Below are 25,515 nucleotides of genomic sequence, written 5' to 3'. Positions count from 1 at the left end.
GTCAATCATTACACTTAAATTGAGAATATTTTTGTCCTTCTTAAAAGGAATTTTACTAGCAGTCATTTCCAACCCCCTATCCCAAACATCCTATCCTTGAGCAAACCTAAAATTCTACAAGATTCATGTATGTGGCCTTATGTGAACTTTTTTCACTTAGCATAATTTTGAAGGTTCATCCATGTTTTACAATGCATCAATCAGTCCTGTTTCTTTTCACTGCAAATAATTACTCCATTGTAAAGATATGCTGCATTTCCTTCCTTCCTTCCTTCCTTCCTTCCTTCCTCCCTCCTCCCTCCTTCCCTCCCTCCCTCCCTTCCTGTTTTATTATGTGTGTATGTTTTTGCTCGTCTGTATGTGCATCATGTGTGTGCAGTGCCCACAGAAGCCAGAAGAAGGTGTCAGATCCCCGGGAGCAGCTAGAGTTACAGGCAGTTTCGAGTTACCTGGTTTGGGTGCTGGGAACCAAACTCTGGACCTCTGCAAGAGCAGCAAGTGCTCTTAACTGTTGAACCACTTCTCCAGCCCCTATTTATTTATTCTGAGGCAGGTTCTTTATCTATAGCCCAGGCTAGCCTAGAAACCACTATGTAAACCATGTTTGTAGTTATCCTCCTGCCTCAGCCTTCTGAATGCCTGTATTACAGGCCCATGCCACTATAATTAGCCTACATTTTATTTACTCATTCATTCATTCATTATTGGACATTTGGGTCTTTCCTACCTTTTGACTGCTGTAAATAATTTTGCCATGAATATTTATGTACAAGTTGACTTTGTCACTCTTTCCATCTCTCTCTCTCTCTCTCTCTCTTTCTGTCTGTCTGTCTGTCTCTCTCATACTTGCTCTCTTTCTCTAGCTATAGACTGAGGTCTGTGAGAGTAGAAATCACTTCTATATTGTCACTAATGTATCCTCTTCATTTATCTCATGGGTAGCACTTAGTAAATGTCAATGAATAAAAACATACATATCAGAGCATGGTGGCATATTTCTGTAATCTCTTGGGAAAAAGGAAAAATGCATTTTAATTCTCTTCCCCCCTCAGAGTGTAATAGCAAATTGTATAATGGCACATGGGCCCGTGCTGGATCTCAACTGGACTCATCAGGGTCCTACATCAAGTAATTTCTGTTGTACTGTTGGCCTGCCTCTTGCTCAACAATGGGTAATGTGAAAACATCCTCAGAATTGTCCCCAATGTGGCAGATATGACTTCTGTTTAACTGGACAGTGGATTTCCCTGTTCCTTCTCCTTCCCTCTTCTGGGGGGCTCTCACTTATTTTGTGCACAGAGGGTTGAATCTGTGGGACAACCCAGGAAGGGCGGTGTTGGGTTGGGTAGCCTTCTGGCTCAAGGCCAAACTTACTTTATGATAGCTCCAGATGTCCTGGTTTCCAAGGAGGAGAAGAGGCTGCCCTGGCCATCCCAGATAGTAAGTCGCCAGTGCAAGGCATATCCATGGAAGCATCTGAGAGATTAGTAAAGCCAGTATTTCTCTTTTCTTTGTACTTACTCACCCTAATAGTTTGAGCCTATAATTAGAATAAGACTTTATTAGGCTAATTAGGAGGTATGAATGATGGCAGGAGGGCATGTGGAGATGTATCAGGGTGGTGGGCAGTAAATCTAGGGTTTTAATAGGTTTATTCCATAATCAGATGGTTTAGAAAGCTGACTGAGTGGCTCAGCCCCCTCCCCTTTCTTCTACTCCCACCACTCCTTGAAGTGGCCTTCACACTTTGCCGTCCTTGTCCTCGATGCTGGCAGTGATGCTGGGATGTAGGGGCTCAAGAAGGAGGGAGGAGGCCCCACCCAGAGCTTCATTGCCTATGCACGCGCCGTCCAGCCCGGCGGCATGATTACCTTGCTGAGAAATCCGTCCAGGCACGGGGCTGCTGATAGCAATCATTGATTAAGAGGGTAATTGTCCTGAAAATTCAGATTGATCAGAAGGCAGAAATGATAACTTGTGTAACTGTGTTTAAAGCCACGTCCTGTCAATAGAAGAGACTGAGATGTATCGCGCCAAGAGGGGGGCAGAACAGATGGGTGTGTGCAGCAGGCGGGTGCTGCCATCCTTCTCAGGGCTGAGCAGGATGTTTCTTGTCAGTAACCTGGACTATTGGAGATTCAATCACTTTTATCTCCCCCTCTCTCTCAATCCAAATGCCTTTTCATATTAGGAAATTAGAATTGGCCCTGCTCATGCAAGATTTATTAGCTCTGCTGAGCAGTCGCACCAAAGAGTAAATGATTTTGCTTTGCTGGAGCTTTTCACACATTAGGACCCAACTTCTCCTTCCCTGCTCTGTGTCACTGGCTGCCTGGAGGAGTCAGCTCTAGAACACGAAGTGAGGGAGCAAGGAGAAAATACATTTGGGCTTGGTTTCTTACCTCTCAGAGCCCCTCTGTGTCAAACTGACAGCTTTTGATCCCAGCAGATCATTTCCTGGCATCCAGGGCCTTTTCTCTATGGAAGAGCAAAGCCACCTTAGGAAATGGGTCTCATCCTTCAGACTTAGATGACTTACTTTGGAAGGAGGGCTCAAAGGGCTCAAAGAAACTAGAGGACTTGGAGAAAGCAGGGTGGGGCCAAGTTTGGCAATAGAAGCAAAGGATAAAGTGACTGAAGTGATTTTTCTTTCTTAGAGCCTTGGTCTGCCCACCTGTCAGAGATGGGGCTACAGGAGATGGAGGACCTTTCCAAGCTCGGAGAAGCTACTCAGTTACTTAATGGATGAGAGCTTTAACTACAGACACATGACGGTTCAGTCACTCAGGGAAGGAGGGAAGGACCTAGTGCCATGTTTCTGGAACTGTGCCATGACCTTGGATTTGAAGAAAGTATGGACCTGCATGGCCAGTTGAAAGCCAGGCACCAGTAGGCTAAGTAGGTTGTAGAGAGAACTCATCCCCACCATCAGCACTGCATTCTTTCCTCCTTGCTGTTTCCTCAGACCCTTCATCCAGCTCCTTGGGACACTTGATCCCATTGGGGAACATCATCCTAACACACTTCCCTTGAAAGTGTCTGACCCAGGGCCTGGAAGAGAAGTGTGAGGAGCCCTCTGAGGCTGTGGGAAGGCCAATGGGATGCTTTTTGTGGAGGGATCACCATCCTCCATCTGTCCTTTTCACCATTCCTCCCTTAGGGCTTCTTTCTAGGTTGTGTGAAGCTGGGTTTTTGTATTTGTTTGTTTGGTGTGGTTTGGTTTTTCCCCGGACTTTTCAAGTTATTTCAAATGAAAATGTAACTGGAAAAACTGGAGAAGTGGAGCTACATGAGGTCCCCAGGAATGAATGGTACATATGAACAGCAGCCATTGGAGTCCTAAAGGAGAGCTGTGCTTGAGTGGCAGCATCAGAGAAAGGGGAGAGGGAGCTTGCTGAAGGGTTTTAAGAAATTCCCTATGTAGCCGGGGGTGGGAGTAGGGGTGGTGGAGCACACCTTTAATCCCAGCACTCTGGAGACACAGGCAGTCAGATTGCTGTGAGTTCAAGGCCAGCCTGTTCTACAGAGCAAGTTCTAGGACAGGCTCCAAAGCTTCAGAGAAACCCTGTCTTGAAAACCAAATAGATAGATAGATAGATAGATGGATGGATGGATGGATGGATGGATGGATGGATGGATGGATGGATGGATGGATGGATGGATAGATAGACAGACAGACAGACAGACGAAATTCCCTATACAGGACTAGAGACCACTGTTCTCTGAGTATACAAACCACCAGCTTTCTACCAACAGTCTGCCTCAGGGCATTGTAGGCTACTACTGGGTCCACTGTCTTTGGAGAAGCCTTAAGTGTTACAGAAGGCTCCTTCTACAAGGTTGGGTTGGGTAGGGCAGGGGAAGGGCTCTGCTCTGCATGCACCACCCCCTGCTCTGCTCCTTAATTGCCAGGAGTGGACTGAGATCTGCCATGATAGGAAGAGGGGCTGCAGCCCTCCTCCAGTTCTGATGGATTGTGAAGGTGAGGGATGCATAGTGCCCCTGGAGCTTCCTGGTATGGTGTGCTTCTGTTCCTGGCTCTAAGCTAGTCCAGCCAGCAGCCTAGGAATACTGTGCAGTTCAGAGGGCAGCTCAAGACATATGAGACTAGGGCTAGTTTGGGCAAAGCAAAGAAAGAATTGAAGTGCTTAGGGCAACTTAGACATGGGTATAGAGGAACTGAGACAGTGTCCCCAACCCTCCATCTCACCCCTGAATGAGGGAAACATACAAGGTGATGAACCAGTGTTGTCCTTCAGAGCCCATGAGAGGGAGTGATTGTATTACCCTTGAAGAACTTGAGTGGTATCCAGGAGAGGACCTTTCAGTGGGGTCTGTATAGAGAAAAGGGAGTATCCTGTGGAGACATGCATAGCTAAGCTTCCAGGTAGAGAAGAAGGGACAGAGATAGATTACATTATAGGACTGGGGCCCAGTGAGCTGTCCTACACATTTCTCCTCCATAATTTGGAGGTATGACCATACTTGTAATTTAGCAAGCCCGAGGGCCAGCTACATCCACCATTTGGCTGGGCTGCTGCGGACTAGGGGCCCTGCATTTGGGCCACCTGGAGCCTTAAGGTGGCAAGAATTAGACCCGAGGCCTCACTTGCTCTTGACCCTTTCTCTTTACTGCCAAGATAGCAGCGAACAGTTCAGGTTTGGACTGGAGGAACAGCCTTGGTGAAGCTTGGGGCAAACTTGCTCTCCCCTTGCCTGGCCCAGCATACATCCAGACTCGGCCTCTGGAAAGGCCAGGCTGGTTCTCTAGACCTCATCAGGAGGCTAGGAGGAGACCAGGAAGCCAGGAGACTCATTTTCACTAGAATTTGACCTAAAACAGGATTGGAAGGGAAGGAAAGAATTTGAACAAAAGTGCAGGCAGGAAGGAGCTGTTAACGAGCCTTTCTTTCTCTTTGGGGATAGAGCAGAGCATAGCGGGGTGCAGCCGTCAGCTCTCCTCAGAGCGGCTCTCTGAGGTAGCTGCAATCTCTAGCCGCTGCCTGCTCACGCTCTCTCTCCTTTTTTCCCCTCTCCTCTTTCTCGGCTCTCTCTATTATGGGGACTTGCTCCAGCTCTCTCTCTCTCTTCTGTCTCTCCTTTTGTTCTCTCTTTGTCTATTTATCACACTGTGAAGGTTGAAAGAGATGTTATTAATCTGGGAGAATGAAGGCAGGATTAGTGGTATGAATCGGATTTTGAGAGGTGTAATGATAGAAAGACTCGCTCGGCTGGCGGCCTGCGTGAGCTTGATAAATGGGGAGCACTCCAGACTGACTCGCGCCTTCCTCCGCGCTGTGTGCCCTGTCCGCTGGGGCGTGCCACGCTCTCAGATCTGCCAGCCAGCCCACCCCGCTCCTACCTGAACCGGAGCAAAAAGCCAAGGGTAAAGCAGACACAAATATCTCCCATCACACTTGGAGACATCATTGCTTTTAGCACCCTTTTCAAGTGGAGGCCTGTGGAGTTCTCAGACTGTGGACAGAGGGAAGGGACCTAGACTTCAGACTGGAACAGTACCTGCCTGTCTCTGGGGCCTGTAGGTAGCGCTTACGTCCTACCTCTAAAATAGCAGTCAGAGATCAAGGAGTGGCAAGATAAGAGTCTAGACCAACGTAGTCAGAGTACCAAACTGTGTATGGTATGTGCTACGCAAAAGTGCTGTTGGGAGGATTTGGTTGGGCATTCTAGAATGGACTGGGATCAGTGAGACAAAAGAGGAGGAAGTGAGGTAATTAGTAATTACTGAAGGAATCAGTAATTAAGGCCTCATGGGGAAAGGGGGCACTAAGGCCCTGAGACCGGAACTGTCTATTCATGTCCAGTGGGGGGGGGGGTTGCAAGACAACAAGACTAGCTCAAAAATAAAAACTAAGAACAAGAGATTCTGTCTTCTCTCCTCTCTTTTGGCTTTGTTCGCATCCTTTCAGTCTTTATCTTTAGAAAAATTTTGGTGGAGTGGGTACATGTCATGGTGCACTTGTGGAGATAGAGGGCAGCTTTTGGGAATTTTCTCCCTCTTTCCATCTATGGGTCCTGGGAATCAAATTCATGTCATCAGGCTTGGCAGCAGGCACCCTTACCCAGTGACTCATTTCCATGCATATCCTGCCCCCCCCCCACACACCTGTCTGCACACAAGGTCTCATGGGGTGTGTAGCAGAGGATGCTCTTGGACTTCTGATCCTTCTGAGTGCTGAGATACATCTGTGCACCACTATGCCCTGCTTAGGCAGTGCTGGAGTTTGAACCCAGGGCTTCATACATGCTATGCTAGTACTCTATCAACTGAGCTACATCCCCAGCTCAGTTATCTTAGCTTTGTAACCATAAGAGTCCAGCTTGGATTTTCTGCTACTTAATCTCTAGCCTCTTCCCAGGGTTTTTGGCTCAATGTTCCCTTATACATCTCCTACTATTTAGTCTGCAGTCTGTGTTGGGCATGTTGGGCTGTTCCTGCCCTCATCCATCGCAACAGCTTGGAGCTCTTACTATAGCTTCAAATTAATGATCACTTGTGTTGCTTTGTAGTTGGTATTTTACTTGTCCTGTAGACTTGAGAATCTCCCTGACATTGGAGCTCTCTTATTGCTGTATGCATGCATATAACTTGGCAGGTGTAGACTCTAAAAGATGTTGACAGTGGGTCAGTATGTTTGTGAAGCCTAGATCCTTCCACTCTATTACACCTGGGTAGAGGACAGGCTGATTTGACAAGGGAGATATGGCAGCTAGGATGGTAGATTAGTTTCAGAGAGGAGGTTCTTTGGGCCCCAGCTCTGGGGGCCTCATCTGACTCCACAGGCTTCCCTTCTTCCTGAGCAATCTTACCCAAGCCCAGTTGTGTCTGTAATCAGCTGCTTAGGACCTTCTTGTCTCACATTAGAAAAAAAATGTGCTCTTTACCTGTGTGGTACCCCGCCTAGCATATCCTAGTGAAGGCCATCCGGTTCCTCCTCTGTGATGTCTCTAGGTTTCATTTCTTCACCAAAGTTCTTGGAGGATGTTGGCCATCCCTGTGTTTTTTTGCAAGTATCTTTTCTTTTGCCTCGTGGCTCTCTGAGGACACTGGATTGGTCCACTGGACTTAGATATCTCCAGTACAGAGCTTAGCACAGAGTACTTGCTAAAAGCAACCAACCAAACAAACAAAACACTATGTGAGCAGCCCGGAGGAGAGGGAGGAGGATGTGGGGTGAAGTTTGCAGCCCTTCTGTTTTCCTGTGGAGGAAGAAAGTGAAGGTGTGTGTGCTGTGTGTGAAGAGTGGGCAGATGGAAGTAGCACATGCTCAATAAGGGATTATATTTTAATTTGGAAAGCACTTTAGAAACTTAAAGTGCTTTGCCTAAGTGCTGACTGCTATTAGTGTCTCCTTTTTATTAGGAAAAAGGACATGATTTTTCTCTTTTATCTTCAGGCTTGTCCAACTTCTGAGAGTCAAACTTAGCAAAATGCCTGCCCCTCACTGAGGACTAGTTACATGCCAGGTTCAAAGCTTTGGACTTGAAACACAGAATTCTGCTTTGCAGACTGGTTCTGACACCCCTGAGGGGATTAGCCCTAACAGATCAGTATTAGGAAAGGGGGTGGGAAAGGCAGGGTCGGTCATTTGGCATAGTTCAAGCTCAGTCCCCAGCCCTTCCTCTCTCCATCTAGGCTTGGGTGGGGAAGAATAAGAACTTACACTGTTTAGAGAACAATCTAGTGGTTATCAAAAACCCACTTGTCATGTAATATGAGGGGCAAGTTTTCAGAGAAAGAGAGAGCTGGAAAGGAATGACCCCAGGGAGAGTTGCATTTCTTCTGTTGTCGTTAGGGCTGATGAGACCAAGAGGTAAAGACTCACAGTTGCTGGACGCTGTGATTGATTGATATATATATATATATATATGAATATGAGAGAGCTCTCAGAGGCCAGGTCAGAGGGGAGTGTGTACAACAGGAGCAGGGGGAGTTGTGGGGGTAAGACAGAGACTTGCCCCAGGACTTCCAAGCACCTTAGAGGGCCTTGCTAGTTTGAAGGAAAGGTCCCACCCCTCCCCATGGTGATGGCTTGATGCCGAAGGTTCAGCTAGGAGATCTAGAAGGCTCAGCTGAGTCATGTGCTGTGCCTCTCTGTGTGGCCTCTTTCCTGAGTAGCTACAAACTGGACATCCTGATCTCAGTCTGGATTATCTCTGTCAGCCCAGGATGCTGACGGTTCTTTTTGCCCATGGCAGTGGCACTGGGAGGTGACGACTGGCTCATCTTGTTAATGTCCTGCAGTCCCCTTCTCCTAATCTGGCCCTAATCTGGAGGTAACTGAGATGGGGGTGGGGGAACTACATTGAGCCTACTGCCTTAACTGGATTTCCATACCTCCTGTTGTTAATTATAGAGATGTAATAATGTGATTAGTGCACGATTAAAAAAAATCCCTGATATGATTACCATGGATTTAATATCACATGATATATCATTATATCGTTATACAGTGACAGATGTAATTGAAATACACTTATTGGAGCCGGGGGTGGTGTTTCATTCAATCCCCAGCACCCCAGGGAGGAAAGGGCTGGCTAAAAAGAAACAGTGAGAGAGGAAATTGTAATGAAAACAAAGAAAACTCACAATGTAGCTCTCACTCCAGGCAGGTGGCTCCTATTGACCTATTTGTATTAGACAATGACAGTGCTCAGGCAGCTCTGGACAGGCTACCCTCCTCTGCAGGGGCCTAGGCCACATAGCTCAGGAGCTTCTTATCTTGTTCCCATCCTATAAACCTTGGTGTCCCGAAGTCCCCTCTGACTCAGCAAGTTACTCCACAAAAAGTACTCAGGACCCTAATGGTATCAAACTGAGCTGGCATCTGTCTTTCCATCCTTGGACCTCCAGTCAGTACCAAATGCTGTGGAATGTAGACCTTTGGTACAACCCTTGCCTTTGCTGTGGTGGTGACTTAGCATATAGGAGGCAGCTGTCGTGGTGTGGGCAGTGTAAGGTCAAGTACATGGAGAAGCTAATTATTCTACTCAAGTTCTGTTGATGGGCATAGGTAGAGACAGCTGCAAGGCCCCTGGCATGTGTTGGTAGCCAGAGAGCACAGTGCATCAGCAGAGCTTCTGGATGGGCTTGGGGAGGTTGATTTCCTGTTGCCTGACACAAGAGCCTATCCTATTGCCACTGTAGGTAGGCATGCTGGCCAAGCTTCTGCTGGGCCCAGTGAGTGGAATGGGACTCCCCATAGCTGAGAAGTTCAGGAAAGGAGAAGGGAGGCAGGACTTTTTTTCACACACGAAACAACAGTCACAGGACTTGGTGGCAGTAAAGAAGATAATGGAATCCAGGCTTAGCAGACCAGTTTGGTGATAGTGGTGACCTACACTCAGTTCTAAGAACCCAGGAGAAGGAGCAGTGTAGATAAATATTGAGCTGTGTTCTGAATGTAGTGAGAATCAAGTGAATGTGTGAAGTCCACATGGAAAGGCTAAGTAAGTAATGAGTGTTTGGCATTTAGGTATCAACAAGAAATACAAATGTAGAAGATAGACAATTGAAGACAAAGGAGTTGAGGAAATCACCTAAGGAGAGTGATAGCAACTAGGAAAAGCTAAGAAAAGAGAACAGAATGTCATATATTAGATGACCAGCTGCAGAGGTCTCACAGGAGTGTGAGGACCATGGCAGAGCTAGGGAAGCTGAGAGAGCCGAATGTCAAAGAAGGCTGTGGTGTGCACTTTCGCACACACAGGAGACATGGTTCCAAAGATGGAGTAGGCTTCAGAGTGCTGAAGACAGCAAGGAACCTGCAGCTATCCACAGACAAGGACAGCAGGGCGAGGGTTGTTGACCTTAGCAGAGACTTAGTGACATAACAGCATCGGAAAGCAATTATAGGGAGTTTGGGAATTGTGGGGAGATGCGTGGAGGTGAGGGAGACAATTTTGAGAAGTTTGGTTGTTACCAGATGGGCTATAGATGATTAGAGATAGGGAATAAATGGGAGTTTAAGAAAAAAGTGTAGATTTTAGGGAGCGTGGTGTCATTTAAACACCTTATATACTAACTCAATCCTCACAGCAGCTGTATGGAATTGAAGCTACTACCATCTTTCAAAGAGGAAAATGGAACTCAGAGCTTTGTGAATATGGTAGAGATTTAATTAAGCAAATGCTTCAATGTAAAGGGAAAGGAGCTAATAAATGATTAGGTTGAGAATTTTCTTCCTTTTTATTGAAAACAATAAGTTATTGACAGTTTTATACGTGTATATACATATGTTGGCCATGTTCCCCCATTACCATCTCTCATCCCCATTCCATTCCCTCTGGACCCCTTCTTGTTTCCAGTAGGCTTCCCTCATACTCTCCTGTTATTGGAAGCTGCAGATTTAGAAAGACTGGAGCAAGAACCTGAGGAGGTGGGTAGTGTTGACAGGTAAAGCTCAAGTGTAAGACTAGTAAATAAGGAGAAAATATATATGTGAAGGAATTCTGCCAGTGACTAGTTATTTTTGCGAAAACAGGAAAGAGGGTTTGGGGTGCTATGGAATGTGTGCTAAGATGGTGATCTTGGCTCTCTTCCTACATAGAAGTGTGACTTTTTGTAAGTACTTAGCTCAAGAGTGTAGGCATCTGGACCTGAAACAGAGGGCACACCCATTTGGGTGTGGCTTCAGGTGGACAGAAGCGGAAAGAGAGAAGCTTGAGGCGTGACTTTCCTTTGTGCGCTCTGTTCTGGTGGGTCAGCAGATCCGGTAGGAAGAGCAGGAAAACTCCTGTTTTTCCGTGTAATTGTCCCCAATAAACACCATTTTCCATTTATCTCAGGTCTAGTGATATAATTACATCCTCACCTTTGCAAGAGCAATGTGGCAAAACACTGTTGTTGGGCATTTTCACTGTTTGGCTGACCCAGGACAGTCTCAGTACTTGATGTGGCTGTGCTAGGACAGACTCAGTACTTGATAGCCGATCAGGGCCAGGGCAAGTATTCCAGCAACTGGGGTGGAATCTGCCTAAGCATTTCTACACTACAGTGGGATTAGTCACAAAAACCCATCCTGTTTCCAGGGAAGAGGAGACATAAACTTTTGATGATGGGATAGGAGATATACCATCTTTGGAAAACATAATTTTCCACAATTGGTGTTAGGCTGAACCTGTAAAAGATAAGATTAGTATTCTTAAAGATGATGCACAAACGTTTAGGTGATGACACTCCAAGTATCTGGAGGTGTTGATGAAAATGATTATGCCTGGGTGGCCACAGGTACACACAGAGAAAGTGCTATCATCTCTTTTGTAGTACAGATAACTAAGGTTCAGAAAAATTTGGTAAGTCACTCAAGGTTATAGTACTGACTTGCAGACCTAGGAGTTGCATTTAGATTTAAGCTCTGAATGCACTGCCTTTCTGCAAGGCACAGGCTGATGGATATGCCCAAGTACCCATGGCACATACCCAATCTGTGTTTGCTTGTGACCTGGATACTCAGCTCACTGGCTGAGTGCTGCTTAAGGCCGGCAATGTATCAGAGTGGTAGAATACCCGGCTAGCACGCGTGTTTCCGCTTTCAGTGGCTTAGGTTTCAGTCTCTTATGCCTCATATAAAGAAGACATGATCATTTAGGTAGTGCAACTCCCATACTGAAGAACCACACCTTCACCTTCCTCTCTGGTAGGCATTAAGATTGTGACAGGCAGGATTTGGTCTCTAGTCTTGGGAAAGGGCTCACCAGTGTTGGGTCTGCAGAGTGACAAATCATCCAGAAGTGTGTGTCAAAGGCCTGCTCCTCTCCTTGTCAGCAGAGAACCAATATGTTGGTACATGGTGTTCTGGAAGTTACTGAGTAGTCTACTTTTGTCTGCAGTCTGAGCTAGGCTCTAGCCTTTTGCTCAACCCCCTTCCTGCCCTGTCCACCCGTTGTCAGGTAGTAGTATATGGGTGGGCAGGGACACCGGAGCAGCTGTTGATGCCTCTTCTCTCCTTTGAAGGATCTGATGCTGCTGCCGTCGAGGGCTACTTCATCTATTAAACCCAATACACTTGTCGCAGCTGCTAAGCCCCCGTAAGCCGCCGGGCGCCGTGTTTGTGATGGGACTGACAGTGCATGGAGGAGGCTGATTATACACGATTCCATTTCGCGGGCCCAGCAATGTAATTTCACAGGGCGATCAGCGTTTGCATGTAATAGCAGGCTGTGCTGAGGTGTCAGAATATTAAAGGCGCTAATGGCAAAGCTCCCTGTTACACAGGGGGCCACCCGCCGCGCCTACAGCAGGGCTGTGCAGCAGGCCCGTCGCAGATGGCTGGCCACTAAGCTAATGGGGCAGCAGCCAAGGCGGGCAGAGCCACAAGAGGGGAAAGCCAGCCGGGAGCAGCTCGGCACCTGCTTCCCTGCGCATGGAAATTACAGCGGCCCAGGGGAAGGGAAGTGTGCGTGCCTGCCTGACAGGGTAGGGTGGGTTGGTTCAGTGGGTACAGCATCTTTCAATCCAGCTCCACCTGTCCTCCTGGCTCAGCATTTGAGTGCCTGTCATGGACAGAACTTGGAAGTCATCTTTCTCTCCTTAGTAGTCATCCTTCCACATGCTCCACCCTCTGGCTGGGAACCCCAAGAGTTAGGTGCTAACGGCACAGATGGCTATGTGGGTCTTGATAACTGAGCGGTGCCATGGGGAAACAGCCACCATTGGTAAGCAGCTCTTGTACAAAGGCTTCGAGAGAGCTCGTAAGACAGATTCCTATCCCACACTGGTCAAGATTAGGAAGTGTCTGGGCCTTCCTCCTTCCCCACAGGTTGAAGGAAGGGAACAGGAAGAAGAAGCCTCTCCCCACTCCTGCCGTTCTCCTTTGTCTTGGCTGCATCTTCTGCATGGACTGAAGTGCTCCCTGTGGGCTGTACTCAGGCCTTCTGGTAACACTCCTCCAGGAGACTTTCCTAGCCTCCTCCAGCCTCACACAGGGCTCAGCGTCCTGCTCTGTTTGACTGCCAGGTGGCAGCCTTGACTTTCCAACCAGGGTCCTTGCAGCATAACTGGTATACTTTGCCCTGGGCAGGACTCCTGGAGGAGCTCTGCTAAGACTGTTTACAGATGCGATCTCTTTAGAGAATGGCAGGATGGGCAGTCACTGGAGAGAGGGGCTGAAGCATGCGAGCACCTACATAGTCAGCCATTCCCTGATACATATTGTCCCAGATGGGAGGCTTCCAAGGGCATACCAAGGTGTGGGTTCAGGTGCAGAGGGCAGCAGATGTGAGGTCCAGAGCATATGGTGATGGGAACACAAGTTGCATTGCTTTAAGAGCATCTTGTGTCTCTGTGTTGCCTGTGACTGTGACTGCTAGCTGTGCCTGATAGGTTCCAAAATGACAGGGTTGAGGTTTTTTTTGGGGGGGGGGCGGATTTGAGGTACTGCGCCTACACTGCTTCTGTGAAACTGGTGGCCGTGTCAGAAGGTTAAGCTCTGGGGGAGATGTGCCAGTGTTCTCAGCAGGGGCAGCAGGAGGAATCCCAGGCTGAAGGAGAGCAGTTTTAATTAACCGTTTTTAATATCATTTTGGACTTTGGCTGGTATGTGAAGGCCCCGCTGGAAGCAGCATTTGTAAAAATTAAATCCCTCTTATTAGGAGCTTGGCAGACCCATGTGCACATGCCACCCTCCTCCTGGCCCATACCCCCTGAGGAAGTGCTGGATGAGGCCGAGTCTCAGCAGCAATTGGTTATCTTGCCTTATCTAGAACTATGAAACTGTGCAGCATGACACCACAGCCACACTGGAGACGCCAATTCATCTCACCCTTGCTCTGACAAGCTACACTGCCCTTCCTGAAAGGCATCTGTCAGGGGGACCAGGGCACACCTTGCCCGCTACTCTCTCCCACCTGGGGCTCCAACTTTCCTTGGTCCAGCCTGGCCCTCCACCCCCCTTCCACACATCCTAGCCTGGGAAGATCTTGGGGAGTCATAATTACAGTAATAATCTAATCATGGTGACGTATGGGGCAAGCATCTAATGTTATCTGAAGTGGTCTTCCCGTTTAGCTGTGATAAGGCTCAGGATGACGTGCAGATAACGTTAAGATGCCCTGTCCCTGAGCCACAAGCAGAGTGGAGGGGCCGCCACAGCCCTGCCGCCCGCCGCTTTAAGCCGGGAAGCGGCAGCACCTGCTAATGCAAGTGTTTAATATTTGATGGGCTGGGATAAAGCAGGATCACCTTCGAATTGAATTGAGTGTCAGCCGAGAATCTATTACTGAAATTCGGGTGTGATTTGACAGCAAAGTAGACGATGTTATTCTTCACTAGTTACTGCAATCTTCTCCCCGACATCACTTAAATATTTTTTTCTTTGCTTGAGTAAACACACATTATCCTTCTTTTTTCCCCCTTCCTTCCCTTTTTCCTTTTTCAAGGGGGAAAAAAAAACCATCCAGCTCGCCTTCTCCAGGCTGATAGAGTAGATTGTTATTTCTTTATTTGTCCTATTAAATGGAATTTCTGATCGTTTAATCCGGCCTTTGTAAGTGATTTTAAAGTACTTGAAAGGCAGCCGCCACTGCTCTCTGGCCCACTGCGCTCCAGCCTCAGCTGGCTGTGCTCAGCGGTTCCCCCAGCTGTGCCCACCTACTGACTGTGTCCCCTCTCTGTCTGTATCCTCTTGCTGCATGCATCCCCTTGTTGCCCATATCCTGGCTTTGCCAGCATGCTCTCTCCCAAACCCGTCCTTGTGTCCTACACTCAGCCTCCCGATTTGTGGCTATTGCTGTGACCTAGGGTAAGACAGAGAAGGATTGGCTGGAGTTGAGCTTTGGCTGGTCCCTCTGGTCAAGGAAAATGGTTTTGGAAAGTACTGAGCTTTAAATTGCATTGGCTCCTAGTCTTCTAGTGTCTGTAGGCCAGGTTCCTGAAGCTGGAAAGGAAAGAAACTGGCCTTCTGCCTCCCTAGTCCCTGGACCCTGGCACAGATACTGACCAACACCCCCTCCCCCCATACACATCTTGTTTCCGGCCCTGTGCTGGGTCTTTTCCTCTGTGTGGGAGCTGTTGGGCCCAGAAGTAGGTGGGCACTGCAATGCTTATCTAAGCATGGCTAGCGGGCATTTTGGTTCTGTCACCTGACCCAACTCACCCAAGTTTCATCCCATTGCCACTGCCCCACATGCTGTCACCTTCCTGCCATTAGAATGTCAGCTTGGTGTTTAGTGACTTCAGAAGTGAAGGGATAGGGATAGTTAAATTCTTAATTTGGTATCAGGCCCACTGGCAGAAGCCCAGAACTTATTTTTGGCAAGCTAAGAAGGAAGAAATTCCTCTCAGCCACATTGTAGAGGTCTAACCCACGTAGCTCAAAGTCACTTTCTTCTGGGCCTCAGTTTCCTCATCTGTGACATTCGGCCTATCATGCCAGTGAGGAAAGATGCTGCTGATCCTGTCCCCAGTGAAGGGAGGCAGATCCTGTCTCCTGCCATGTGTTCCCCCCAGATGGAAGTTGCTGGAGGCCAGATGGTGTGATAGAGGATGGAGGGAGCAGTGGAGCTGCTGGGGACCTGAGCAGATCGATGCCCCCAGCACTTCCTTCCCCAGCCCCAGGAAAACAATTAAGTACAGATCAATGGGTGGCCGCTTTGAATATGCATAAGTGAGCACTTGACCTTCAGCAGAACACACACACACACACACACACACACACACACACACACACACACACACACACACACACACACACACACCATGTACTTCCCTCACTGATGCTTGAGTTGACCTGGTGACCTTACTCCCCTTTCATTGAGCTCTCACACAGCACTTACAGCCTTGCCTGTGCAGAATCAAAAGCAACTTGACCATAGGCATGTTATTGGGCCAGTTCCTGTTTCATTTTTCCTGTCTGTGGAATGAAATTTGGGAACACTAATCTCCCAGATGCTACCTGAGAACAGTCTTTGTGACTAGTAATACCAAGAGAGGGAGCCCAGCACAGCTGTGGTGTTCTAGGATGGGAATCTGTGGAGGGGTGCATGCTGATGGGAATGCTCTGATGAGGGGAAGACCTAAGCAAGCCAGACTTGTAGAGAAGAGCTCCCCAGGAAGGATGTCAGGGGCTGAAGGGGAAAACCCAGGAGAATGAAGACTTTGTAGAAGGAAGGGCTTTTTATGGTGGGGGAGAGCTTTGGTGAAAGGGAAGGAACATGGTGAGGGACTCTAATGAGGTCGTTATTACCAATCTGAGGGGAAGAAGTGGGGACTGAGAGAGACTTGGTGAATGGGGTTTGCCCAGTGGCCAGGGCCTCTGTTAACAACTTTTGCCTCCTGTCTTCCAGGCTTACAGCTTCGCCATGGGCTGCTGGCCCAAGAATGGACTACTAGACATGAACAAGGGTCTCAGCCTGCAGCACATAGGCCGGCCCCACAGCGGCATTGGTCAGTCCCTCTACAAATCCCCCTGGCAGCTCTGTCAGTCCCCTGCCTGCATGCCTCAGCCCTCTGGCAATCAGAGGACTTCCTTGTCTCGTTGTTAAGTACTTCAGCCCTATGGAAGGTTCTCACCATGGGCTGGAGGGGGGGAAGGGTAGGGTGGGCAGATTGAGGAGATTATGGATTGGGGCAATTGGAAAGGACCTCTCAAAACATTTGAAGAGGAGAGTGGAATATAGGCTTTGAGTGAATCACAGGTGGCTGTAGATTCAAAGTACTGTCCCCTTGTCCCCATTGCCTGCGTCCTTAGTGGGCAGTGTCTTCAGGGATATGGGCATATGTCAGCTTATCTACCCCCCCCCCCCACCTCCCACCCCCAGTGGAGCTAGAGGAGGCTGTTTAATATTGTTTCAAGTCTGTGGCCACTAAACTGGACGATCAATGGGAGTTAAGGAGATGAATTATTTAAACCTCACCAGCTTTTAATTAGTCTAGGTCCTTCTGACCGATGGCTTCGTCCACTGGGTATTGACTCCCCTGCAGGAGCAGCAGCCTTCACTGAGTAGTGCCTGGGTTGGGGGGGGGGGGGCACTTGGGGTAACAGGTGGGGTAACACTCAGGGATTTCTGCTTGGGAGAAACTGGAATGGCTGCAATTCTACATAGCTGGCAACTCTATGAACTTCTGATAAATCAGTGTGAATATGTGTCTCTGTATGACATCTTGCCTGTATGTCTGAGTGTAAGGTGTTCATCCTTGTACATGTCTGTTAGAAAGGGTGCCTACCTAATAATACATCCATGTTTATTTGAGAGCATGTGTCTGATTATGGAAAAGTACCAGCCTGTGTGTGTATCTGTCAGAAGAAAGTCTCTTTCTGTGTCTCTTATTTTGTGTATATGTGTGCAGATGCTTCCAAGGAACACAGGTAACCAGCATTGTTCTAGGGCATGGAGCCAGGGTGAGCCTGGGTGGCATTATGACCTTATTATAACTTGATTACTTTTGATAAGGTGTCATTGGTAGGGGCTAGAGACATCAGAATGGTAGAAGGTCCCAGCCACTTGCTACAAATTAGTCCCCTTTACCCATTCCTATCTCTCAGTGCCCAGTGGGTGCTGAGCATACCGAGAAGAGACAGCCTGCCAGGTGTACAACTGTTGTGGTAGAAACATCTGGATTGCCACCAGAAAAGCTGCCCTGTTCTTAGTTGTCAAGGTAGCTTCTATTTCATCTACATGTAGTGATTCCTGAGGTGCTCTTTATTGGTCCTAGGGACCAGGGGGAGAAGGAAGCCTAGGGTTCTGGGGTACCCTACTGTAACTGCTGTTCTTATGATAAATTTTGAGAGTTCAGCAGGAAATTTATTAGGTAAAAGCACTTGAGTTGGGATCCTTGAAAGATAAATACATTTTCTAGGTAGAAAAACAAAGGAATATTTAGGCAGGGAAAATGTGTATACAAAGAAAGTGTGAAAAGCTGAAAGCATATTAAGAAGACAAGTTTAGGCATCTGCAAGTAGTTTAGTAAACACCAGAGCCTTGACTGCTTGGTTAAAGGTTATTCTTCCCTCCCCGAAAATAAGGTTTAGAGGTGATGTTAGAAGATGAAAAAGTGATGTGATCAGAGCTTTGATTCAGATTTAGTGCAGCAGTTTGTGTTGCACAGAGCTAGCTCTTAGTAGTTGCTCAGTAAAGTCTTCCAGATGGATAGATGAAAAGCTGGTGAGCAAATGAATCAGTGGAAATTTTATGGAAAACGGAGAAGGTTAAGGAAATCATTGAGAAGGCTTGCATTCATTCAAGGAAGGAGAGCTAGCAGCAATGAAGTCTGGTGGTTGGTTGGTTGGTTGGTACAACAGGATGATGGTAAGGCATCCTCCACAACCTTGAGCTATGTGTCCTGCTTCTGAATATGTGAATAGGGTATATATCTGTGAGGAGAACAACCCCCTCTCACCACTCTTTGTTGCCTCTTGAGGCTCAGTGATCCCTCCCTTGTCTGTTCTCCTGGGTTAGGTCTCCTGAGGTGGCCTCTCCTTTAAAGAAGAACATTTTTTTTTTCTCTCTGGCCCATGGGGCAGCTCACGACTCTGAGTAACAATGAAGCCAGAAATAGTTCTAGCTTTACAGGGCAGATCCCTGAGACCTCAGCTGAGGGGCAGTGCTGCCAGCCTCCTGGGCCAGTGGGAGGGGCCAGTGAGAAGCCCAGGAAAAGGCCTTTGTAAGGCCCTCTCAAGGTAGATGCCCAGGGAGCTCCCTCTCCATGGCTTTGCCAATGTCAGAGGCTGCCAGGGCACTGGCCTTTCTTGGCACTTGGACTCTGCAGTCTGAATGAAGAGGGCAGCTCTGCCAGCTCCTGGCTAGCTCTGAGGTGTGGGTGAGGGTGCTTGGAAGGGAGGGAGGATAGAGGGCATTAATTGGGCTGGGAGAGGCAGGGAGGGGAGGCGTGGGTTTTGAGCAGTGAGGTTAATGGCCCTCGCACCAAAGAGACAGCTTTAATGAGCTTCAGCTGGCGGTGCCCCGAGTTACTGTGCGTGCTAAAAGGGTCGCGCTGTAAGAGTTTGATGTGGACTGCTTTCCAGCCCTGGGGTCAGGGGTCAGCTCCTGTCACTGGCCACTCAGGCTGGTCCTCAGTGACATGGTGCTAATTAACTGTGTGAGGAGAGCTGCCAGACTAGAGTAGGGAATGGTATGTATATTGTTGGGTGGGGGAGGCAGCATTGGGTGATGCTGGATCTCCAGGCTCTGATTGGTTCTTCCACGGTGCCATGGAAATATGACATTGATGATGTGGAGGTGCTCAGAGTACAAGGAGGCAGGCTTGCTGGAGGGTGGGGTGACAGGAAGAGGACAGGGAGATAGGGTGGGTGGAAGGAAGGCCTGTCAAGTTGTGCATCTTGGGATGTTTGAGGGGAAGGACTGCTGGGGAGTCTGCAGGGCAGGGAGGCCAAAAGAAAGGCATAAAAAGGTCATCGAGAGCCAGGGCAGCATGAGAATGGGGACAAGGAACCAGATGAAACTTTCTTTTAGCCATTAACTGCTTACCTTGTACCTACTGTATGTCAAGAGTTGTAGCAGGGCTGCAAGTGAATTGCTATAGATGGCATGGTTCTCAGTACCCATAGAAATTTCAGGTAGAATTCTGAGCTTGGCATTGGAGCCTGGAGATGACAGTTTTAGGGGTGGTTAAGGGGGGGCCAAGGAGGCTGAAGCGCTGGGCAGAAAGGCTTTGGACATTGTAGCAGGGTAGAGGTGGGCTTGGCCTTGGGAGCCTGATGTACAAGGTGGGACTACAGTGGCAGAGCTGCCAAATGTAGATCTTCCAACTTGCACAGCTGCGTGACTCTATCAGGAACCCCAGTCAGCTTGTCTCCAAGGCAGAACAGCCTCACCCCCAACTGTTGTGCGGTCTGCCTTTCTGAGGGTCAGCAAAGTGTTCCTATTGTTTCACATAAACTGATTTGATTTTCATATCAATCATATGAAGGTAGGCATCACTTTCCCTTCTTAGAGACAAAGAAACAGAAAACTAAGGAGCCAGGATTACATAAATGCCCAAGGGCACAGCCCAACTTCTTAATCCCTGTGCCTGGCCAATGAATGCTGTGCTTTTTAGTGTTGAACTTTGTTACTGCTTTAACTTACAAAACCAAACCAAACCTGGGTTCTGGGTTTCAAATGCAGATCCTCATGCTTGAGAGAAAGCACCTCAGCCACTAAACTATCTCCTCACCCCAGCCTGCATGCTCACTTTCCCTAGTTTCCTATGACCCATATTGGCCTTTACAAAGCTTGGGAAGCAACAGCTGAAGAAAGAAAGGCAGACACTGCTGTCCACCATTCTGTTGAAACTACCTTGCCCTGAAGCCAAGGTACCTGCTGACCTCTGGCCCTTGAAACTTCTTACTCTGATTGCAGTTTGCTCTCTACCTCTTGGTCCAGGTGATCCCACCCATCGCTAGGCCCTCACATTAGGACTATACAGAAGATTATCCTGCTATCATTTGTTGTAGGCAATAGCTGGGTCCTTTAGGCTAGGGATGCAACTCAGTGGTAGAGCACTTGCCTAGCATGAGCAAGGCCCTGGGTTCAATCTGTAGCAACACATGCACACATGCACACAAAGCCTCAGTCCTCCATACTGGGGTCTCTGCAGCAGAGCCTGGGTTCCTTCCCTTTTCTTTCTGAAATCTACACAGCAAATACCAGTCAAACCCGCTATTGTGACAGCCCATAAGCTGCTGGTTGCAGCTGGCTAGGAGAGTAACTGCAATAGTCCCTGAGACCCAGCTGGGTGGTCCTGCCCTGTGATCTTAGCCCCTCTGCTCTGAGACCGGGGAGGGTCCTGCTGAGGCTCATGGCACAGGTGGCATGGCCAGAGACCAAATGGACTCTCAGGAGCTTTCTGCCCAGCAGTTTGGCAAGAGCTGAGCTGGCAGGTGTGTGTGTGTGTGGGGTGCTCCTCTGTGGGGGGAAGTACTAGCCTGTGGTCTCCCCCACATGAGTTGGGTGTCTATCAAGAGTCCAGTCAGAATGCATTAGCTCTGTGGCATGGATCTCATTAGTGCCCGTGAGAGGTGTCACTGCAGGAGAATCGTAGGCTCAGGGAGACGCTTGTACCAAAAGGAAGAAAGGACAGTGACAGCCTTTTCTCTGCCGCCAAGCTCACTGGGCCTCCCGCCCTCCTCCTCGTGGGGAGGGGGGTGCCAGCTAATGAGCTCAGCTGCAGTACAGCTTTGGCTTCCCCTCCTTGAAGTTTCCCAGGTCTCTCTGAAGACCTCAGGCCCTGGATTAGCACACAGGGACACCAGCCCCTCCTCTTGCCCAGCAGGGAGTTCCTTCTGATCACCCAGCTCTACCATAGGAAGGGAAGGGGGAGAGGCTAAGGTGGGGGAGGGAGTGTTGCACCCCTGAGAGTGCTCGGATCCCTCTGCTTGGCTCAGCAGTGACCATGTTCCCCTCTACAGAGGACTCCTGCTTCCAAGAGCCTTTGCCTCCCTTTCCTGCCAGTGTTCTTTCCTCTGTCCTGAACCCATCTCAAGATGCGGAAATGCAAGGACTGTGGCCCAGGAGTCTGCAGGTAATATGTGGGCCAAACATTGCACACAGCTTTCTGGCTGAGCTCAAGGACTCTAGAATCAGCAAAAGCCCTGTATCCAGGCTCCAAATGACCTAAGGGTCATGAAATATTGTATTAGGCCGCTGTAGATTTTGATGTCCCTCTTCTCATCTGTCCTCATACATGTCTCACTGCTACCACCACTACTGTTTTGGTTTTGGCCGCCTTAATTGCTGGGAGGGCCAGCTTCATGTTTAGAGTAAAACAGAACTAGAGTGTCTTTCCCCATTGCTTTCCCCTGCCCATCTCCTTTCTGATATGACCTTGAGAAAGTGAAGATCCAGAAAGTAGGTGGCCATAAGGATCATTATCCAGGTGCCAACAGGGTCTACGCCTATTACTGGGTGGTCCCTGGGAGTGAGGGATACTGGCAGTTTCCTACTTAAACAAGATCCCCCGTGGGGCCCCTAGGGATGTTTGTGTGTTAGAACTGGTTCTTGCCACTGATTCAGGCTGTAGTCTTCATTGACGGTCCCTGATAGAAAAATGGATAGATAGATGGGTGAGTTGATGGGTGGAGGAAGGTTCTAGTCTGTGCACATGCACGTTCCGTGTAGGTGATGTAGTGAAAGTACAATCTTTGTTCCCTACCTTCTTAGCCCCAGGCTGGCTTGGCCTCCCCTTGTCTCTCTCTGTATCTCCTGTCAGACCATCGCAGACGTAAATGACAAAGAAATCAGAAAGACAGATCAATGCTGGCCAAATTAGCACTTGCAGATAGACTGTGTGGGGATGTCAGCGCCCTGACCCCTGGTGATCTTGCAGCCTTCACCGCTGATATTATGCAAATTGCATCCATCTGGCAGGACCTGTGCGTGCTTGCTGCTCCTACTCAGAAGAGTAATGGGCTGGGGGTGGGTGGGAGTGTTGGAGCAAGAGTCAGTGGAGTGCCTGTGTTTGTGAGAGCATGTGTGTGTGAGTGTGGTGCCCACCAAGCACTGGGTGGTGATTGAGTGATTGACAGGGTAGATAAGGGGCTGCATTGGATTCCTTCGGGCTAGGGGATTAGGAACAGCTACAGATGGGAGATAACTGGACTTCATTGCAGTTTATTTTCCTCCTTATCCCTCTCCCCACCTTCACTCCCTGAAAAACACAATCTCTGTAGTTTGCGTTTTTCATCAATATTTGCAAGTCATTGCCACTGGTTTAAGGTGAGAGACAATGTCAGGACCCAGAGCAGACAAGCCCCTCTCCAAGTCCTGAATAGATCCTGTACCCTGAGAATTAATCTTAAGAGCATCTTACACAGCCTCCCTCTAGCCCTTCGTACTCAGGTAACAGCCCCATTCCTCATGACTTGCCTCATCTGTCCCCAGGACCATAAGGCATTCCTTAAGCTGAGGCCCTGACCCTCACCTTGGGACTCCTGTGTGACATCCCTGTCCCCACAATTAGGCTACAACCTAGGTGCTTCTCACCTTGGCATTAGCTGGGTACCCTCAGACAGCTTTCACCCTGCTGAGTCTCAAAAAGGTTGTTGCTCCCCTCATGCTGCCTAACAAGAAAGCTAGAGTTTAAACCCAGATTTCACCTATAGGAGTTGAGCACCACCCCTCTTCAGCACCAAATATACTGCCACTACTGGATTCACTGAACTAACTGTCATGGGCAGTGGGCAGATGAGTTCTTCAGATCCCAGCCTGTGAACATAGACTCAGACCTAGTCTCTGACCCCCTGCCAAGCTAATCTCCCCATTCCAGGCTAAGGGGATAAAAGCCAAATACGCCCTGTCCATGGGGACTTTGTGTCTGAGATAGTGGACTAGTGCAAGAAGGACACACAGAGGACAGAATGTATGCAGCAACCGAGCCAGCCCAGGAGTCTGTCATAACATGTGGCACTAGGTCCTGTAGCCCAAGCGTGTCTTGGGCCAGCTAGGGTATAGCTGTTGCAGAGGCCCTTCCAAAATTGGATCCCTGTTGTGCTCTCCCACCAGGCAGGGTTGGGAGCTGGGAGTGCTGGGGACATGTCCGAGGACATGTGTGCAAGGGGAACTTGTCCTAATGAGGAGAACATGGCTGCTAGTTAGGCAAGGGGCGGGCAGGAGCTGCAGAGCTGATTGAAGGCAGGGGCAGGGGTCAGACAATTAGGCCCAGATCCGGCTGTTTGATGTGAGTTCTGAGGCCTCAAAGCCTCCCTTCAGCCGGCTCCCTCCACTCCCTCCTCTCCCTCCTCTTTCCTTTCTTCTTCTGCCCAAAGGCAGGAAGGATGGAAACGCTTACACTCACTGTTACTATATTAAACCCTGTGTGTCAGACCAGCAGGGCCCCAGGACTCCTGCCCACAGGGGGCACTCTAAGCCCCCAGGAGGCTCCTTAGACCTTAGAGGGAGCATGTGGCCAGAGGCCAAGCCTAGGCCAGTGGAGCCCCCAAGTAGAGAAGCCCCACCTCTCTCCCAGTTAGGAGTTAGGAAAGTGAATGGGGCTACCCAGTGAGAGATAGGCTCTAGGCTGTTAAGGACGTGTCCTGTGCCAGCTTTTGCCCATCACCGCCTGTAGCCACTTAGTTATTTCTGTCCTGTTCTGGGGTTGGGGGTGAGAACATGGTTCACTTGTGCACATTCGCGGTCACACACATCTAAGCAGTCGTTCCAAAACCCTCATGGGTAAGATAAAGACACATAGAGTCTCATAGTACTATCATCCTGGCAACCCAAAAGCAGAGCTTCCTCTACCCCAGTTGTCATGGCTACGCGTGCCATCACAAGACTCCATGCTTTAGTCATGCCCATACAGTCTCTTACACAGAGCCCTGGGAGCCAAGTCCCACCCCTAGGATAATTGGGAACAGCAGTTGGATTGTGGGGGTAGTGGGGTGGGTAACCAGACTTTTCCAGTTCCTCACTCCTAGGAAATAAACAGAGCTGGTACTGACCACAGAGAGGAAGCCAGATTGTGGGGGCCAGTGGAGAAAGGGAGGGTGGGAGCAGAGATAAATGTTAGCTCATTTCTTCCGTAATTAGTTACTCCCTCATCCCCGCGTTGTAATTGTGAACAAGCTGTAATGTTTAATTAGTCTGTAAATGAAACCCCAATTTCATAATGGTCTGGCTGACAGAGCTAAGTGAGCAGGGGAGGGGGAGCCAGCAGAGCCTAGAGTTGGGGGTGGGTGCAATGGGATGACCTGTTTCAACCAGTCTGTCCTATATAAGAAGGCTGTATGAGTGAGGCCTGCCCTGTGCACACACATGCCTTCAGTCTCTCTTGTGGAGAGTGGGACAGAGGAAGGGTCCCTCATAACCTTCTGTTTGCCATCCTTTAGTGCAGTGATCCTCAACCTGTGGGTCCCTCCCTCCTGCCCTTCCTCCCTCTCTCTCCTCTCCCCTCCCTCCCTCCCTCCCTCCCTCCCTCCCTCTCCCCCCCCCCCCTCTCTCTCTTTCTCATATACAGTATGCCTACAGGCCAGGAGAGGGCACCAACTCTCATTATAAATGGTTGTGAGCCAACATGTTGCTGGGAATTGAACTCAGGACCTGTGGAAGAGCAGCGCTTTTAACCTCTGAGCCATCTCCCCAACCCACATATCAGATATCTTACATATCAGATATTTACATTATTATTCATAACAGTAGCAAAACTGCATTGAAAATAATTTTATGGTTGGGGTCACCACATCATGAAGAACTGTATTAAAGGGTCACAGTGTTAGGAAGGTTCAGAACCACTGCTCTAGTGGGCTACACAGACTCAGCCCAACCTGGGTACTTAGTTGGGGAAGGTGACCCCAGTCTTGTGACTCTAGCAAGGATCATGCTCATCACTAGATTGACCTCCCTAATCCTGCTGAGGAACTGTGCTTAGTGCCTAGAACATCAGGATCTGGTCTTGCACACCCAAGAAAGCCAGTATTGGCTTGAGCCCCTCCCCTTCCAGTCCAGACCTGCTTTGGAGGTGTCATCACTGCGGCCTATGGTGTGCTGGAGCTGCCGCAGGGGGGAGCCCCAGGCCCCACTGCTGCCTCATTGGTCTCTCTCCCAATCTTCCCCACAGCA

At 48.9% G+C, this 25,515-nt stretch overlaps 1 protein-coding gene across 7 annotated transcripts in view; it reads left to right on the top strand.

Moving 5' to 3' along the window:
* The window catches only part of Eri3 (ERI1 exoribonuclease family member 3), a 125,139-nt gene that overhangs the window by 83,924 nt on the left and 15,700 nt on the right, over positions 1-25,515 (top strand). For 6 of the 7 annotated variants that reach the window (XM_013123425.3, XM_013123423.3, XM_021235140.2 and 3 more), the window contains one exon: positions 16,306-16,405. The exons of the other annotated variant lie outside the window; for it this stretch is intronic. In XM_013123425.3, the coding sequence (XP_012978879.1) occupies positions 16,306-16,405 (100 nt within the window). The remainder of the gene's footprint in view (positions 1-16,305; positions 16,406-25,515) is intronic. 7 annotated transcript variants of the gene reach the window in all.

This window comes from Mesocricetus auratus, unplaced genomic scaffold (assembly GCF_017639785.1).
Source record: "Mesocricetus auratus isolate SY011 unplaced genomic scaffold, BCM_Maur_2.0 Super-Scaffold_100014, whole genome shotgun sequence".
Taxonomy (NCBI): Eukaryota; Metazoa; Chordata; class Mammalia; order Rodentia; family Cricetidae; genus Mesocricetus; species Mesocricetus auratus.
The sequence above is the reverse complement of the archived record's forward strand: the minus strand, read 5'-3'. Positions and strand labels throughout refer to the sequence as shown.